This window comes from Cajanus cajan, chromosome 6 (assembly GCF_000230855.2).
Source record: "Cajanus cajan strain Asha chromosome 6, NIPB_CcT2T_4, whole genome shotgun sequence".
NCBI lineage: Eukaryota > Viridiplantae > Streptophyta > Magnoliopsida > Fabales > Fabaceae > Cajanus > Cajanus cajan.
Window position 1 is genome coordinate 51,887,872 of NC_138522.1, and position 19,660 is coordinate 51,907,531.

Sequence of the window (19,660 nt, forward strand, 5' to 3'; positions counted from 1 at the left end):
CATATATTTGTTCTTTCTATTTAAGTTAAAATTTTATTCTGCCTATTGCCATGTGGATAAATGAGTAAGTAACCTTTGGCAAGTCATTCGGGCTCAACCTGCCAAAAGCAAGCTATACTGCTGCCGCGTTTCAGTGTGCGTCTATATCGAAGTCATTTTACTCCTTCCTTATTCTAATTGAAAAATTGCTGCTTCTTTATTTGATACAGCATGCATATTGTTTTATGTTGGTATCACATAGTAATCGAGATATTAAATAAATTAGATTATGAATTATTAAACATGCCATATGTTAAAAACATAAAATATAATATATTATAAATAACTTGTGTTTAAAATATTAAATTAAAAGAAGAATCGATCTTAGTTCATTAAACTCGAATGGCTAGTGAGAGTATGATGAGCTTAGAAATATGAGCCTGAGTTTGGGTTAGGAACTTGGGCCTAACTGTACTTAGCTCCGCCCGTTTACTTTCAACCCCGATAAATTTATATTTTTTTTTTACATTTTCTCGAAGCTCGGGTTAAAATAAATAAATAAATAAATAAAATATACATTAAAATGAACTCTATTATTAACCAATAAAACGTGATAAATATAACATTTCAATTATTTATTATAAAAATGAGCTGATTTACCAACAATTTTGATAATTTTCCAGATAACAGTTTTACTCTACGACCCGATTTACTCAGTCCTGAGAAATTTATATTTTTAACATTTTTCTCGAAGCTCGAGGGTAGAATAAATAAATAAAAATATACATTACCAATGTAGAAAGAAAATCTATTATTAACTGATAAAAACATGATAAGTATTTTTTAAAAAGATTATAAGAATCATTTTTTATGCATGAAATTTTATTTTCTAGAAATTAAATTCTGTTAGTTTCAAATCCTCTAACTCGTGAGAATCATTGTCTTAGAAATTGAAAGGTTTTATGCGTTACACTTCCAACCATGCCTTTGAGATGTAAAAGCAAAAACTAACATAATTTCCCTTTTTTTACATCCTAAACCTTAATTACAAGATTATGTACATCACATCCCAAGTTCAAAATGTAAACTACGTTATTTGTAATATACTAACATTCTGTCCTAACATAATATACCATCTTTTACATCTAAACCTTAATTACAAAATTATGAAACATCAAATCTTAAGTTCAAAATGAAAACTTCGTTATTTGTAATATACCAATGTTCTATCTGGATTTGAGAATATAGAAACTGCATTTTTTTTTTCTTTTTGGATTATTTCATTCCCAGAGATGGGCTATCCAGTCAGCAAAATGTAATTTTTAACGTTAGGAACCTCCCCTGAACCAACACTTTTGAGGTGTGAAGAAAATGGGAAGACTGGAAAGAAATGTATAGAAAATGTATTTGTTTGGACCTTCGCGGTATATTTTCTTTTTCTCTCTTTTTACCAAAATAGGAGTCACGAGATTCATCTAAGTGAAGATTATTCAAGGTCAGAAGGAACCAAAACACAGTTCAGTTTTCCAATTTTCGGTGCAAAACTCACAAGAAAAGGCAAGAGGTTGTATAAACTAGGATAATAACATTGATAGAAGTCAAAATCTTTTTTTTGGGGTTTGTATACATTGACACAATATAGAGATAATGCAAGAAAAATTCATAAGGGGAAGCCAGAAAAATAGGCCTCAACCCTTTAATTTTCCACAGGCTATCAATGGTATGATAACACATCTCCATTTATATAGAAAACAAAACTAGCTTAATGAGAGCCACAATCCACCAAAGACCATGACACAGATGAAACACCAATTCAAGGCAAACGCAATGATGTACAAAACGATCATCCATGGCTGCTAACAGATGCACATAAAACAGCTTCTTGTGAACAGATGATCAGGTGCGTGTACCATTCTCATGGACCCAGTTCATGTGGCAGATAAGCCTTTTATGTAGCAGTGAGAATGCCTGTTTCAAAAAGTAGCTCACCAAGTTTTGGCTTTGGAGAGTTTTCACAAGGAGGGTTGGCATTGGATTTCTCTAGTTCCTCATCAATCATGATCTCCATGGCACGGCAAGTCAAACTGCAAAATGCTTTTTCACCCCTGCAACATATCAAACCAAGCCAGAAATCTTAGAACCAAATTCAGCATCCAGCTAACAAAAATTAAAGAACCCTTTTCAATGAACTTCCAAAACACTTATAGAAGAAAAAAAAAACAGAATGAAAAACTGAAATAAATATCTCCATTATTTAATTTTTAGAAACTTTCTCCAAAATCATATTTCTAATTCATTAATAAGCTAATTTTAGATTATAAAAAAACTTATTTCAATTTTTCTTCCTATACAAGTTCTTTCAACAAAAAAAATTATCCGAACAGGATCCGAGTCCAGATAGAAGACATGTAGAAGTGCTACAAATGCTAAGTGTTAACTCACCCATAAATATAAATGTCTTTCCCCTCTTCCAATTTCTTGTTGCAGTGGTGGCAGAAACTTAAGAAGTCACTAGAGGGATATGGGTTTGGACTCCATAACCTGTTACCCACAGAGTTCACTCCCTTCTCCTTCTCTTCATTCTTAAAATGGTTCTTAAATGCATTAGAGTGAGTCTCCAAAATGCAATCCCCAAAAATGTGAGTTGTTTTGGGATTGGGACCATGGGAGATCACACATGTGTAGTCCTCAGAGAGTTCAATCTCACTAGCTGATAGTGACTTGATGAATTCATTGGAAGAGCAAATGGAAAGAGTCGTTGAATTTAGCTTTGCAGGTGAGAGGGTATGGCCTCCTCCAATAAAATGAGGAGGAGAGCAGACTTGAATGTTCACATCTTTCATGGCAAAATTATCAGTGTCTGATTCAGAGAAGGAAGTGGCCAAACCAGAGAGTGCCTTCACTGGATTGCATGAGTCCAATGAACAAGACCTGGTTCTCCCAAAAGGCTCATGCTCTAGACCACTTTCCCCAATCTCAAAAAGAACAGTAGAGTTAGACTCACCCTTGTGGATAACAGATCCATTTTGGGGATACGGAGTCTTACAAAAATCTTTCGGCAAAGACTTGGATGCCTCAAGAGAATCCCTATGGATGTGGCAATTTGGGGGTTTGATCATCATTTGGGGGCTGAGACTAACTCTCTTGCTCTCTGGTGACTGGAGAATTTTCCCAGAAAACCTAGAACAGTCTTCCAAAGACCCCACAATGCCTAGACCTACTTTGCAACAATCCCAACTCCTTTGGTGCCCCTCATGGGGTGAAGATCTTGGCTTCCTAACACAGTTGCCGAGATTTGAAAGAACTCTAGCATCAAGTGGAGAAGTGGGGCTCCGAACTGAATCAGAATCCAACACCGCTTTGGGACCTAGACCCACAAACAGACAAGGGACATTGAAAATTGAGTGACCCTTGATGTTGTTGCGCCCCAAAGCATGATGAGATTGAGAATAATGCTCCGAATTGGCTTCACACTGTGTCAGATTACTCATGTGGTGTTGATCCTTCAGCACTGACCTGTTCCTCTTCCTCAGCATTGTCTCAGAACACCTGCACAACATACACACCCAACCAATTTGAAATCAAAAACAATGCCAAGACCCCAGAAGAAAAAATCACAACTTTGAGTGAATGTCACACTGGTGAAAACCAAAACCCACTCCAGTTGCAAGATTCTCTAAAAAAAAATCCAGAAAATAAAACATGCATATGAAGAAACCAAAAATGGAAGCCATTCATTATTTCACTTCACCCCCATAAACCCCAAATGCAAAAAGTGAACCAAAAAAAAAAAAAAAAAAACTTTGTGATGGCAATAGCCCATTGAAAGACGATTGAGTGATTACTGTCACAAAGGGAGTTACCATTACCAATACCCACCACAAGTGAAGCCCCACACTCACCGAAACTAAATAAAGGGCACAATCAGTGATGAAAATCAGAGAGTGAAAAAGAGGAATTTGGAAGAAGAATCTGAGGGGAAAGGAGAAAAAAGGAAACGCATTAACATTAATCAACCCACCCGTTTTTCTCTCTGTGCTATGGAAACTCCAGAGAGATGATGGTGTGGAGAAGAGTCCCAAATGCAGTAAAAAAATGAGAGGAAGTGTGAAACTTGTGCAGTACGATTCCTCTCTCTTCTTGCATGCCTCAAAATCAGCGAAGCAGTGAGCTTCTGAAATACTCCACACACACTCTCTCTCTAAATAAATGTACTATACCATGCTGTATTTGCCCACAGAATTGTTTTCCGTTTGTACTTTCCCCATTTTTGCTCAATGGTTCATTGTAAATCGGTGCTTCTTTTTTTGCACATTTGGTAATACGACTCAATTAGCAAAATAATTCATGGATGTGGTGAAGGGTTATGGTCTTAAATTAAATTAACTAAATGCTTACTTAAGACAACTGTTTGCACTTTCTGTGGACTATAAAAATTTCCTTTGCCCAATTTACTCCACTGTCTGAATCACCCATAAATTTCTATACAGAAATATACACACAGATAGTTGATGCCTTCCTTTTATATATCTTTGCAATTTAATGTAGGGTGTTGCTTCAATATTCACAATGAATTTTGTTTCCAAAATATTTGTTGTGGTAGTGGTACATACATTAATATTGAAGAATAATGCTACTACCATCTAAGTAATGTCTATAGAAAAATAATAATAAATGTGGAGTGGAGCTCTATTTTTTTTAGTCAAGTCAGTTTATATTTTATATACTCTGGTAATGAAATGTATATTTAGGAGACTAATTTATTTTATCAAATATTATATGTATACACATATTGAGATTGAATCTTTAATTAAAAGTTTAAAGAAATTAATATTTATTAATTATGTTACACTTTTTCAGTAGTTAAATTCTTTATGAAAAATATACATGAAATTATTTATGGAAATAAAAAATGTAGTATTAAAATAATTTGTAAAGAATAAGTTGTTGTTCGTGTATAATATTGGCTTGAAAATTTTACTATACATATACACGAACATAGTGAAGAATGACAGCATAATATTTATTTTTAAGGACTTGAAAACTAAGTATGTATAACTTCTATTTCATTTTAATATATATATATATATATATATATATATATATATATATATCATCGGAATTATAATAGAAATAATTAAATTTGAATATAAGACTTTTTTGTTTTATATTTCTCTAATCTTTCACTATTAGATCAATGGTTGATCGATCATGATTCTTTTCTTTTATGATTGAGAATATATAACTGTGCTCATTTTAAATTATTTAAATTATTGATATTGAAATTGTAACATTTCGTTGAATTTCAAATTTAATACCTTAATTGTCTGTTATCATGTTATGGAGAGGAATTAAACGGTGAGCTAGCTAAGAAAAGAATGCCAATTGTTTAACTGTATTTTTTAATATTAAAAAAAAAAAAGAAAAAAGGAATGCCAACTGTGTCTTTCAAAGATACTTTAAATGAGTGGTTTCAATTCATTTTCTGTAATTAATAGTTTTTCATAAGTAAAACGTAAATATTAATGCAAGCTTCGTTAACTAATTAACATACTCTACTGTTTGAGAATATACGTGTGTTTTTTAGAATATGCCTGTTATTGTATTAAGAATATGAATTAATCTGATTGGGTTGTTTTAATTTAATTAATAATAGTTGTGAATTCCAGTTTTAAATATGTAATTATATTTAACATGTAGAAAGAAAATTCTGTAGTATAAGCTGTCAAAAAAAATAAATTTCTGTCCTCTAATAATTTAACTACTCTTTTCAAAAAAACAGATATACATATATAATGTTAAACAGAAAATATTAATAATATACTTTTTAACATACTCTTATAATTTTTTATTACTTAAAATTTATAAAAATAGCAAACTTTAATGAATTTTATGTCTTATCTAAATTTTTTTGTGATTTTATAATTTTTAATAATTTTTAATCAATATTTTTTTCATTCTTTAATAACTCTAATTAGCGTATGAAAAAACTCTCTGAAACGACTAATATTTTTAGTTAGTTTTCAATTAAGAGTGGTGTTTTTATTGATGAGAGAAACGAATTATTTTAGTCAAATTAGATTAAAAAATAGTATATGTATTTTTATTTTTAATTTATTTATAAAAATTATATATTATTTTGAAACAAATATTAATAGTGTGTTAGAGAGTGGTGAGGGTTTAGGATAGAATTGCAATTTTTGAGTTGGAATTTTAGTATTATTATTATAATTATGATGAATAAAAAAATATTGTGTAAATGATACATTTTATTGTTATGTCTGGTTGAGTGCTAATTTTTCTCTTTATTTTTGCTTTCATTTTGTTTTAGATAAAAAGAAATTTATTTTAATAGTTTTATTTATTTTATTTTTTTAGTTTTTATAATTATTTAAAATTAATTTTTTTAATTTTTATATTTATCTTTTTTATTTTTTTAGTTTTTATAAATAGATCTTTTTAATCACTATATTCATTATTTTTTAATCTTTTTAATCTTTTTTATTTTTTATAATATTATTTATTTTATATTGACGTGATAAATATCTTTAATATCGTGACAATTTAAAAAAATATCTAAATAATAGGTATTAGAAGTGAATATAAAAATAACATGACATTAAAAAATAATTTAAAATAATTCTGATAAAATAAATTTGTCATTGACATAGAAAATTGAATTAATACTTTCAACACACAAAAAAATAAATGTTATGAAAAAATTAATAACAGATATTAAAATAATAAAAAATTACAAATACATAAACTAAAAATATATATCCTAAACTATAAAAAGTAAAAAAAATTAAAAACTGAAAAATATCTACTTTTAAATTATTATGGATATTAAAACTTATTTTATCTAAAATAAATAAAGCGGGTTAAAAAAAAATTAATCAAAACTAATTAACGGTATTTTTTTTCTTTTATTTTGTTTCCTCCCACTTTTATCTCTTATAAACATGTAATAAATATTACTTTTCAGCATATTTTGTTATTAAATAAAATTAATATAAATTTGATGAAAAGTGAGTTAATTTAAGAAGAAGAAAAAATGATACTGTATAATATAATTGACAAGTGTTAAAATTAAAACTAGAAGGGTGGGTTGGGTATGATGCTGTTTACGTGGCAAAATAATGATTAAGCATTTGGGTGAGAAGAGAGAGAGAAGAGTCTGAAAGGCTACAGAGGGAGTGATCACAAAACGACAAAAGAGAGCTGTGATGATTGAATTAGAACTGACAATGCGTCACGGTCCTCGTCAGTTGACTCAGCTATCTGGGCCCACAACAAGAGATGCTATGCTATGCTACCTCCAAAACAATACATTTTCACTCACTTGGAATAAAAATTAAATAAACAAAAAAAAAATATATATATATATATATATATATATATATATGTAATGTAATACAGAATGGAAAACGAACAGAGTTTGAAAAGAAAAAAAATTAGAATCAAATGTATAAAGCAATGAGATCTGATATAGTTAATAGATAATTGAATTAGTAAGTGTTAATACAAAATTAATTTTTAATTATGTGTATGGAATGACTTTATTAAGAAAGATAAAATTATTTTAAGTTATGTTTAATTAAAAAAGAGAGTGAAAAAAAAAATATAATGTATGTATATCTTCGCTCCCTTCAAAATGCACTCACAAGTCACAACTGCACTACTGCACCATTTTTAATTATCTATCGTACGCAATCCGGACCTTCAAATTCAATTCAATGTTTCCTTTTTGTCTTTTTTCTTTACTTTGGTTTTAAATTTTTTAACGACATGATAAGCTATTATATTTATTATAATTCAGCTATTATATAATAAAAAATAAATTAATATTATTAAGTGATAATAGATATAAGTAATTTAAATGACAAAATCTTATCAAATCATATCATATGACCTATCAAATCAGGTATAGTAAAGATAACTTTAAGTTTATCAAAGAATTTGTTTAATAACAATTGATTTATCGGTTATTACTTAAACTAAGATGTCTAATACTATTATCAAGTAATAATAATTTGGATAAGAGTTTACTACAATATTAGCTTGTAACACTAAGTCTCCTATAAGTTTAATCTATCGATTACCCTCTAAATAACATGCTCTTTTGATACTTGGTTAGGGACGAAGTCCCAAACCTTGTACCTTATTCGGTTGATCACGTTATACACATATATTTTGACCTTGCCCACACATGAATTTCACATGAAACCTATAAGAGACAACTTAAAATAATAACTTATTTAAAAGTCAACTTACTTACCGAATGATTTTCAATTGAACTCTTAAAACACCACAACTCATATCTATACAATGATAAATTTTAATTTTTTAAATATTTTTTTACTCTCCTATAATTTGTATGTATCATAGAAAAGACATGTATTTACACTAAATGTCTAATAACTTAGGCAACTATAGCATCATACAACCTTACTGTGAGACCCTCGTACGGATTTTCTTTTCCCCAACTCTTTTCTCTCAAAACTCTCACTCTCTCTTTCTCCTTGTTGATGATTTCTTCTTCTTGGTGGTGGTTGTGGTGAGCATAGGTACTGAGTAGGTTTTGAGAAGCTTGCAGACGTTCAGATTCTTCCTTCTTCCTCCTCCGTTCACCATCTTCTCTGATCTTCTTCTTCTTCTTTGTCTCTTCCCGGAGCTCGGAGCTGTTTAACCGATGTAAGGGAAGCTAGGATTCATGCTGGCTGTTCTAAATTGAGTTTAGAACTCATTGATGGTTTGATGATTTGATGATTGTTGGCTGTTCTCGAGGAAAAATGGGTTTTCGGGGTTTTTATGAAAATCTTGGGTTTTTCTTGATTATGGTTGCATGTGGGAAAAGCTGGGATTTTTGGGTGATTTGATGAAAATGTGATGTTTTGGGCCGATTGCATGTGTTAGAAAGTTGATTTGGTACAGGTTTTGGAGAAAATTTTGGAACTTGGTGAGTTGCTGCTGGGTATCACGCCGGGCGTAGTTCTTCGCGCTGGGCGCGTGACCATCAGAGGGCTTCATTTAGGCAAGCTCGTCGGGCGCAGTGGTGTATGCGTCGGGCGAGCTCACGAATGTGAGCCTCTGGATGGCCCGCGCCGGGCGTGGTGAGACAGCGCTGGGCGCGATAACAGTGTGTGACATGTAAATGGTGATTCTGGTGTGGCGCCGGGCATGACTTTGTCTCGCTGGGCGTAGAGACTCCTTGGGAGTCTTTGTCAAAGGTGGCGCCGGGCATGACTTTGTCTCGCCGGGCGTAGAGACTCCTTGGGAGTCTTTGCCAAAGGTGGCGCCGGGCGCAATTTATATTGTGTCGGCGTGAGACCTTGGAGAGGTCTCTACTTGCCTATGCCCAGCGCGGGATGAGTACGCCGAGCTTATGAGATCTGTTGAGGTCTCTGCCTCCTATCACGCTGGACACAATAGGAATTGCAACGGGCGCGATGATCCTTGGTGCTCTCTGGTTGTGCCACGCCGGGCGCGACCATGAGTGCGCCGGGTGCGGATGAGATGATGACTTATGTGTTGAAATTTGCTGATAATTGTTGTTTATATGCTGAGCTGAGCTGTAAATGGTGAATATTGCTGAATTATGGTATTAAGATGTAAATTGATGTGCTGTAAGATGCTTAGCTGTGTCGTGAACTGTGTTAGCTGTGCTGTAAGTTGTTTAGTTGTGATGTACTGTGTCGTGAACTGTATGTTATTATTGCCACTAATGTGGTGCTGTTATAGCCACTAAGTCGGTGCTGTTATAGCCGCTAAGCCAGTGTTGTTATAGTCGCTAAGTCGGTGCTGTTATTGCCACTAAGTGGTGCTGTTATTGCCGCTATGCGATGCTGTTATTGCTTAATGCTGTGATATATTATAAGCTGATGTTGTTAAGCTGGCTGATGTACTGATAGCTGTAGCTGTTTATCATTCATATTTTATATATGTATGTTGATTCTTTTGACTAGCTTACCCTTTGTTGTTTCCATGTGGTTTGGACTGCGATGATCATACTAAGTATGGGAGCAGAACAGGGTTAGGTTGGTATGCTGAGGAGGGTTTGCAGCTGGCAGATGGAGTTTGATTATTTTGTTGTTTTTAGTTGTCTTGTACATCATTGCTAGATGTATTTTTTTTTTGTGTACACTCTGACTCTATCTTGATTTGGACCTTGTATATATATATATATATATATATATATATATATATATATATATATATATATATATATATATATATATATATTCTAGACACCATATGTATATACTTGCTCTTTTCTGTGTAGTGTTTTTGGTGTACTGTGCTGTGTGTAGGGACCTGTCGGGTCGTTACACTTACAACTTTATCATTTATGAACATATGGCTTAAAACATCATAATATTACAACTTGATCAACTCCATCAACTCCAACCTAACATTTACTCGATTATCTCAAATATAACTTAACTCTTAGAGTCCCCTAACTTTAGAGTTATCAATCAACAACACCAAGGTTGCATTTGGAATACACATTAGAACAGAATAGGATGAGACATATGAGTTTTGTTCACCGTTTGGTGAAATTAAAAGGGAGAACAGAACGGGGCACGAATTAAAATAGTGAAATACTTTTATTCTCCTAAAAAAGGTGAAACCAACTGGAACAGGACATGATATTTTATTAAATATTTTTAAAGAAAAAATTATCACTCATTACCTTTATAACTCTTTCATGTTTTTTTGTTGTTGTCCTTTTTGCATCATTGAAATTTTTGTGCTTTGCTATTTGCATGCATCATATAAACTACTAATCATTTGAATTATTATCGTTTACTAATAGAGAGAATGTTAAACCCATTTGAATTATTTCATATTTACGTATTTAAAAAATAATTATAAAATATTAATATTAATATATTAATAATTTTTAAGAATATTATATAATAATAGTCATAAAATAACAAATGTAAAAAAAATGTTCTATTTAGTTCTATTTAATTTTTTATATTCAACTAAACATTAAATAATATAAGAATATATATGCAATTAAACATGGTGTTCTATTTTGTTCCACAAGTACCAAACACATAATAGAATACATGATTTTAATCTGTTTTATTATCAAATATAGTATAAATACATTATTATTTTGTTTCGTTTCATTCTGTCCTGTTCTAAAATACTCTAATAAAAAGTTTTATAAATTAACCCAAATATTTTTTTAATTAATATTGTATCATCAGTCGGTTTATAAAGACTAACTTTGAAATAACGAGATCTATTTAAAAAGAATATTTTTTGTCATATTTTTTTTCATGTATACGGACTTAAAAATTAAACGAATAAAATAAATAAATTTATCAGTTAATCATATATGGATAACCAAATAAAATCTTAGTATTTTATTTTTCAATGCAGTTTATACGACTATTCTTTTTAAATATCTCAAATATTTTGAAGGACATATTTTACATTAATTTTATACATTTAACAAATATTATTAATAAGAAGTAATTTTAACAAAATAAAATTTATATTAAACACATAAAGTTAAATTAATATATCTATCAGTCAACACAAAAAGGTAATATTACAAAAAAATTAAATGGATTAAAAAATTACAAGAAAGAAAACTAAAAAATTATAACTTATATTATATAAATTAAAAATTATTAAAATGATAAATATGGGAACTAGAAATCTTTATTTTAAATTATAAAGACTATAAAGTAAATAAAATTTTAAAAGTTTAAAAAATATTTTAACCTTTATAATTAAAAAGTACTTAATATTATATAAAAAAAGAGAGAATATTGTTTATTTTAAAATATTTTTTAAATACTAAAACTATTGTGTGAGAAAAACATGTAATATTTTTTTAAAAAAATACAATGTAATAAGATTTTTTTTCCTTCCTAATAACAATAAATATTTTTTTTTACAGACCTTATAAGAATATTTATGCACATTAAAAAAAACATACACCATTTCCCGAAGACAATAATGAAACACAACTACTTTGTTGATAAAAATTAATTTAGTCAATAAGGATCGGGTTGACATACCACGAAGATCTGTATATTAATGTATATGACTTTAATAGCAAATACTTCCTTTATTATCTGTCACAAAAAAAAAATAATTTTACATAAATTTTAAAAAATAATTAATTGTATTAAATTTTATTAATTTTTAAAATTTTAAATTGTTTAAAAAAAAAAGTGATGTAACTAGAAGATATGCAATTAATATATCATTAAAAAATATAAATTAAAAAAAATATTTTAAGGAAAATATCATTATATAAAATAAAATTAATTAAAATTTGTTTATATTTAAAAATTATATAATTTTTATTGTTGATAAAAGATAACAAAGAAAGTAATGTACAAATATTATGAGAAATATATTCCCACTTCAATGCTCGTCACACAATATTCCAAAGTATACTCATCATTCAAGCATCTTGCGCTCAACACAACATACCTCGCATTTGATGCCATTGAGGCAGGAAGCTCTTTGCCCTACTCAAACCCAATGTCATCTAAATTGTGCCCGACATGACTGAGGTGGAGACCCCTTGGGACCTCAAGTTCGACCTCATATCAAGTAGAGAGCCTCTGCTTGACTATTGCTTAATGTCACCTTAGTGGCGCCGAATGTCACCAAGATAGAGACTTTTTCATACGCTCACGCCCAACGCCAATTCAAACAACACTCGGTGCCATTCTATCTTTAAATGAGTCTCTCTCCTCACGATCAATGTCACTGATCTTGCACTTGGTGTGAGCGAGACAAAAACCTCTAATTGGAACTACGCTCAATGCCATGAAGGTGTGCCCAAAAGACTTAGGCGTGACTATTATGGGGAAAAGACACACATTATAATAGGGGTTGAATAATGTGCATCAAAAAAACTTACATGTTTGTACAATGAAAAGAAAATAATTTATTAGACGAAGCGTTGGAGAAGAGTTAGATGAAACACTAAGGTTTTTATATTGGTTTGTCTCAACCATTGAGACTACATTCAGTTCTCAATCCAACCAAAATGAGTTTCACTAACTTTCAACAAAGTTATAAATATTCTTTTACTAAACTACTTCTTGCTCAATCCTAAGTAGTTTTTGACTTGTCTTTTGAAGCAACTACCCAAATACTCTTCTTTGAACAACGAGTCTTTTCAGACTCAAAACAAGTATTCTTTCAGACAATCCTCTCCAAACTCAACACTAAGTATTCTTTCAAACAAGTCTCTCCAAGCTCAATACTTAGTATTTTTTTTAAACAAGTCTCTTCAAACTAAACCCTTACAATAAAGATAATGAACGATTACAATATTGTTTTGTCTCTTGTAGATGTGGTATAATCAACAATAAAAGTACGAGTAATCTATAAAGAAATATATACAAAATTTACAATAAGTGTTTCTTTGTATAGTTTTTAGCTCTATGTATTTCAATATGCTTCCCTATACAATTTTTGGTATGTATGTCTCTTGTGATTGTTGTTTAAAAACTTGATCCTTTTATAGTAGCTTCAGAAAAGATGATCGTTGCGACAATTTTGAGTTGAACTCTCAAGTTACTTCTTCTGTCTTCATTGTTAATCCTAAAGATTATCGTTATTTCATTTAATGCGAGTATTAAATGCATTTTAGTAAGATGTGTATCTCTTATCTGATCTAAGATTCTACTTATCATCATTTCTTTCTAAAATGAGCATGACAAAAGTAATGTTAGTGCAAAGCAGTTAAAGTCAATGTAGAACAATTCTTTGCAGAGCCTTTTTTTGCTTTATCTGTGATATATAGCATTTTGCCTTTTGCTTTTGATGAATAATTTGATTCTTCCTTCTTTAACAGATTTTGAGAGTTTAAAGACTTCTTTCTTATTCGTTGTATTAAAGAATAAATCATTTAATGAATTTTAATGTTAATCTCATTTAAAATATTACAATTAATGCATAATGAGACAGACTGTAAACTTTGTTTGATTTTTTTCATCTTACCAACGATATATAGTTCTCACCCTTCTTCTGATATTGTAAATAATTTATTTTGTTTGAAATGAAATCATTCGTTTGTTATCATCAAAACTTAAATGATCTAATATCATTTTTTGACTTAACAACTATAATTTATACACAATTCAAATCACATAAATCACCTTATTCACCTAAAACTCACACAAAATCAACATGTATTGCAACAAACCATGTATATACCCCATATAGCAACACATGCAACAATAGATCATACAAATAACTCATTTTATTAAAACAAAACCCATGGGAGATAAGCCCCAAAAATCAATTTTCATTTCGCCTCTTTCAATCCCCACAACAATCAATTTGTGATAAAATTAATTTCGTACAATTAAACCAAGTCAAATAAATACGTTTCTAGCTCCCTTTACCTAAATTTCATACTCGCAAAATCAGAGAAAAGGAAGAAGGGGAAGAAGGAAAATCTAAGCTTCAAAGCTCCACACCTAAACAAGCCCAACACAACACCATTGATCCAAGCTTCCCCAATCTCGATAATACTTCTAAGAACTTTAAACAACAAAAACCTTTACTATATATATTGCGGAGCTGAGCAAAGAAAAAGAAGACGACTAAAAACCTCAACTTTGATTTCTCCCCACCAACAACACCTTGATAAAGATATCTAATTCTTAGTGTTACATTAATTTTGTAAAAAAACTAAAAATTAAAAATAATGCAATTTATGTTTGTTTAAATATATTTTAAAAAACATTGAATAATTTAACTATTTCATCAATAAAAATAATTTCTAACATTAACAGATGAAATTATATAGGAAAACTGAATAAAACGTAAATTTTAAATATACATTTATATTATTAGAACTCATAATAGAACTTTTACTTTCTTTTACCAAAACGAAATCTTACTCAAGATTTTAAATGTTTATCAACAATTCTTATTACTTTGATAACAGTTAATTAAATAATCTAAGAATTTAAGTAAAGAAAACGTTAACTAAATTATAGAATATTATTTTAATTTAATTAATAGTCTCCAAGTTCAATATATACATATTTAAATATCTAAATAGAAATAATGCCTATAAAAATACCTCAAACAATTTTACTTATTCGAATAAAATTACTTCAAATAGAAATACCTTCAATCTATACAAAAAAATTTACAGACTTAAGTTGTCATTCCTCTCTCCACTTCAAACTTCAAAGTGAGGTTGAGCCTAAAAATCCCCCCTTTTTTGTTTTGTAATGACCACTCCTCCTGAATAAATAAAAAAAAAACACACACACACAGGTCTCAAGGGTACAAGTTAATTTTTCCGAACACCAACACCAATAATGTACAAGTAAATAAGAAGATAGGATTGGTTGATTTATTCACATTACCAAGTCATGGTAACTGGGTGTTGTGACCACTGAGAGAGAGAAAATTCACCTCAGCAGTCACCAAATACCAATTAAAGTGGCTTGCCATGAAGTGAACCTAGTGTTTTTTATGGCCTTTCTAACTTTAAGATGCTCAGTCCTTCTTGTCGTTTTCCGTGACTCTACTTTTCATGATTTAGTATTCAGTAAGTAAGAAAGAGAGTGAACAGTTCCCAAGCACGTGTGTGCTTTCATTGTTCATCTCCACATCATCTAACCATCCTCCTTGCAAGATTCTTTTACAATGAAATCATACCATTTTTTATGTTACTCGTTCTTTTCTCTTTCACTGTGCTGCTTTATTATGCAACATACCCGGACCCACTACCCGGCACACGTGTTGTAATATGAGAGGAAGGGGAGTGTTGGTTAATGGTTAGGACTTAATAAACACTTGCTAATTTCATCTTAGCATGATTTTTTATTCCATTTTTCTTTATTTCTACGATCATGAATTAGTGAGTGTAGGGAACTTGATCCAAGAACCACGATCATGCATTGCACATGCACGCGGTCAATTGATGGAGCTATGAAACGAGTGAAGTAGCTACAAGCCTACCTATTCTAAGCTGCCAATAAAGGACCTATCTTGCGTCTGCCCAGTCTAATGCAGGAAATTGTGTACGTACTGTATGTACTAATGTTTTTAGGACAATGAATATTTTATGATCAATCCCGTATATTTTTATCTTGAACCACAATTGTGTACTTGTTCATTCGATCGATAAGCTACGACCATTGACCAAGGCACAAAACACAAAATTAAGAATCAAGGGTGCACACACACACAAAAGTTTGGAATATATGGCCACTGCACTCATATGATGAGAAAATCGCAAATGCACACTGCACCGTTGTTGTCAATAGGTACTACGTGTTTACTTTTATAATAATTATTATTATTATTCAGTTAAACAAACAATATTTAAAAATACTTCAAGGTTAAGTTAAAGGTTACTCCCTGAGATCGATTGTGAGTCAAATTTCAAAGTAAAAAAATAAGAGTAATAATCAAATTCAGATAAATTTTCAAGATTGAGAGTTTGTTCAATGAATTTCTATATATTTAAGTCTTTTATTTATTTATTTATTTATTTTATCTATTCTCGTTGAAGGTAAATTAATTTAAAATATCTTTTTTTTTTCTTAAGATACATGAAGGTAAATTAATTTAATAATTTTATCTCTAATGTGAAATCTCTAATCGTATTTGATGTTTAATCATTAGTTTGATAAAAAAAAATTGGTTTAATGACTTTTAGAGTGTTTGACCGTCTAACTCTAATCATTTTAATTAGAAATAACTAATTTAATGAGTATTCAATTTAAACTAATTGTAGCTTGATTGATTGATTTTGGGATGAAACTTTATGCAATATTATAAGTGTAGTCAATGTATAGTTATCTAATCAAAATTAAAATTTCACTTTATTAAATATTAACACATATTATTTATATAAAATTTTAAATATTAACGAAGAATAACATCAATAATATTATAATACTGTAACTAAATTGTGTCTTTAATATTGATGCCAAATTTACTTTTTTTTTCTGAATTAATTTTCCCTTATAATTTGTTATTTATTTTTTTGAACTCATCCCCTTTTCCCCTTATAAATATAAATATTATTGGGAGACTACTAAATCATTCACTTTATACAGTAAGTTTTACCCATTATTTTTTTCATCTATGATTAACTTAATAATGATGGATAATCTTATCTCTTAAATATGTGGTCAAAATTTTAACTCCTGATTAGTGTGTTTGAAAAAGAAATCAACTCTTTAAATAAATATCCATATTTCAAAAAATTAGTTTTTAACTTTTGACTAAAAAATAATTCAATTTAAAAATATAAAAAAACATAATAATTAAAAGATTCACTGAGTTTTATAAAATGACTCAAAGCCATTAAGTGCAGGCTTAGGTCCCAACTCCTTAACAAAAACAAAAACAAAAACAAAAACGACCTGAGCTATACTCTAAATATGCATAAACACCACTCCACATTCAAATAAAGACAACAAGTTCCCAATATATCATAATAAAAGGTGGTTAATGTAGATTTTCAGTTACTAAGTTGCCCATATTATCATCATCCACTTATATACACACTGTCTGACAAAATCATAGATGAGTTGTGTATGATTTTAAATGTCAAATCCACCATGATTTAAAGAGTAGTGATTTTTTTTTTTCACTGATGAATCAAGTTATAATTTACAAAATTTAATGCTACGCAATCTTTTAATTATGAGTCTGACATAGAATATTTCCTCTCTATTTTTCAAGATACAGGGTATCAATTTACCCCCGCATGCCTCATTTGCGCCTATTACTGGATGGGTAAAAAATAAATCCTTCCAACGGATTATAAAATAGGCCCATAGCTTCTTTACAAGCCATCAATTAATTGTTTCAGTTGTCAACATATAATTTATTTGCATAATTGAAGTTAACAATGTAAAATTTCAAATAATTTTTTAAATTAAATTGCATTGAAAATTTAATTCATTAAAATATTATAGACTAATTATTATTAAAAATAAGTCTTTTCTTTATGGCGAGGTAAGCACTATTTTGTCCTTAAAAAAAGGAAAGTACTTTTTTTTTCTTGGCGAAGTGAAAAACTTAAATAAATGTCTTTATTTTTACATAACATTTAAGTAGACTAAAAATAGTATTTTTTTTTGTTTGTCAAAAAATTATAATAGTTAATCATGATATTTGAAACATACAAGTTATGGATGGATTTGTGCCATGCATATACATAATGTTAGTTTTTTTTTTTTTTTTTAATTTTTTTTTAATTTTATTATTATTTAGGTTCAACCTAGATATCTTACGCAGTACGTTATTTATAGTTGAGCTATTTTAATAATTATTTGCAAGTTTAATAAAATCTATCATTTATATATTTTCATGAAAGGCAGATAGTTAGGGCCGTTTTAAAATTATGAATTTTTAAATAATTTAATTAAACTTCTGTTCAAGGATAATTGTATACATCAATAATATTAACGTGGTATTTGGCATTAGAATTTTTTATATTAATTTCTTAAGATAATGATTAACAAAACCGTAATAAAAAATACTCCCACATTATATCGATCTTAAACAAACATAAACGTGCTGGACATTTACCCGACAGATAGGGTAAATAGCGGGAAATAAATCCTAATATATTGCGTTAGCGACCATTTCAACAATTTAAAAAGAAAAAAAATATTTTTTTGCCGTCATCATCTTGTATATAATATTACTATAATTTGTTAATTATTTTGGTGCTATCATTTTCTCTAACGTCTATGTGAGGTTTCCTATGCTCCCAAGTACCCAAAAATTCTGGCAGGGGGAATTATGAAATGCGATATTATTTTAAACCAATTTGTATTGTTTCGTGGGCACTTCCTTTGGTTTAGTTATGAATACACGTGAACATCAAAGGATGCCACTCAAGTAATCTTGGTGTTTAATAATTAATATAGCAATTTATTATAATTTATTCCAAATGCTACAGATTTATCTGTCAGAAATATAATTTTGTTTTTGGTATTTAAGTCTCGAATTAAATATTTGGCGGAAAGTAGAATATTTAATTCCTATCTTGAGTCGTAACTCATAAGTGACTTATGGACAAAAGACTCAAAAAGTGGGAGAAGGTCGAAATAACTTGCTATTTGTTAAGGACAAAGAGCAAAACCAAACCCTTTAATTCCATTTCTAAAAGTTTGTGTTTTTTTTGAGGATATAAAATATTTTGAGTTTAATTTTTATATATTATCATTTAATTTTATATTTTCAATAAATTAAAACTATTTTAAACATGTTTTTTTTTAAGTAATTATAGTAAAAAATTAACAATCACTAACAAAGTTAAACATAGTTGATAAATAACTAGTTTTTTTATAAATACATTGACAAATGATATTATATATGATAATATTTGACAATCTTATTATACATTATAGTATTTAATTAGGTAATATTATATGCTGTCAATATATTACAGTTAAATTAAAATATTATGTTATAATTTTTAAAAAATCATTAATGCTAGTTATATAACCTTTATAACTATTCGATATATTAGTCATTGGGAAGGACTAAACTAAAGTCCTTACGGACTTGGAATATATTTTTATACTTTTAGAAGCCTTTTTGCTTCTTATTGGTCCAAGTCTTTCTGCTTTTGTCATCATAATAGTGTATAATGGGCCGAAAGAAAACTGTTGAGAAGAACTAACTATACAAGCTGGGCCTGAAC

At 29.4% G+C, this 19,660-nt stretch overlaps 1 protein-coding gene across 3 annotated transcripts; it reads right to left on the reverse strand.

Annotated features, from left to right (window-relative positions):
* Positions 1-1,544: 1,544 nt before the first annotated feature.
* On the reverse strand, positions 1,545-4,327 carry LOC109809209 (FCS-Like Zinc finger 10). 3 transcript variants are annotated; one of them, XM_083077574.1, is made up of 3 exons: positions 4,001-4,327; positions 2,422-3,528; positions 1,545-2,084 (listed from the first exon to the last, which is right to left on the reverse strand). In XM_083077574.1, the coding sequence occupies exons 2-3, from the start codon at positions 3,513-3,515 to the stop codon at positions 1,928-1,930; spliced, it is 1,251 nt and encodes a 416-aa protein (XP_082933700.1). In that variant the 5' UTR covers positions 3,516-3,528; positions 4,001-4,327; the 3' UTR covers positions 1,545-1,927. The 3 variants fall into 3 exon arrangements, with proteins under 3 accessions (XP_082933700.1, XP_082933701.1, XP_082933702.1); XM_083077575.1 differs by having other exon boundaries at positions 3,882-4,001; XM_083077576.1 differs by lacking the exon at positions 4,001-4,327 and adding an exon at positions 3,843-3,986.
* Positions 4,328-19,660: the final 15,333 nt, after the last annotated feature.

Excerpts from the sequence above, each read along its gene's own strand:
- LOC109809209 (XM_083077574.1), bottom strand. The coding sequence starts at position 3,515 with ATGCTGAGGAAGAGGAACAGGTCAGTGCTGAAGGATCAACACCACATG. Across the intron at positions 2,085-2,421 it reads AAAGACATTTATATTTATGG|GGGTGAAAAAGCATTTTGCA; the intron begins GTGAGTTAACAC and ends GATATGTTGCAG.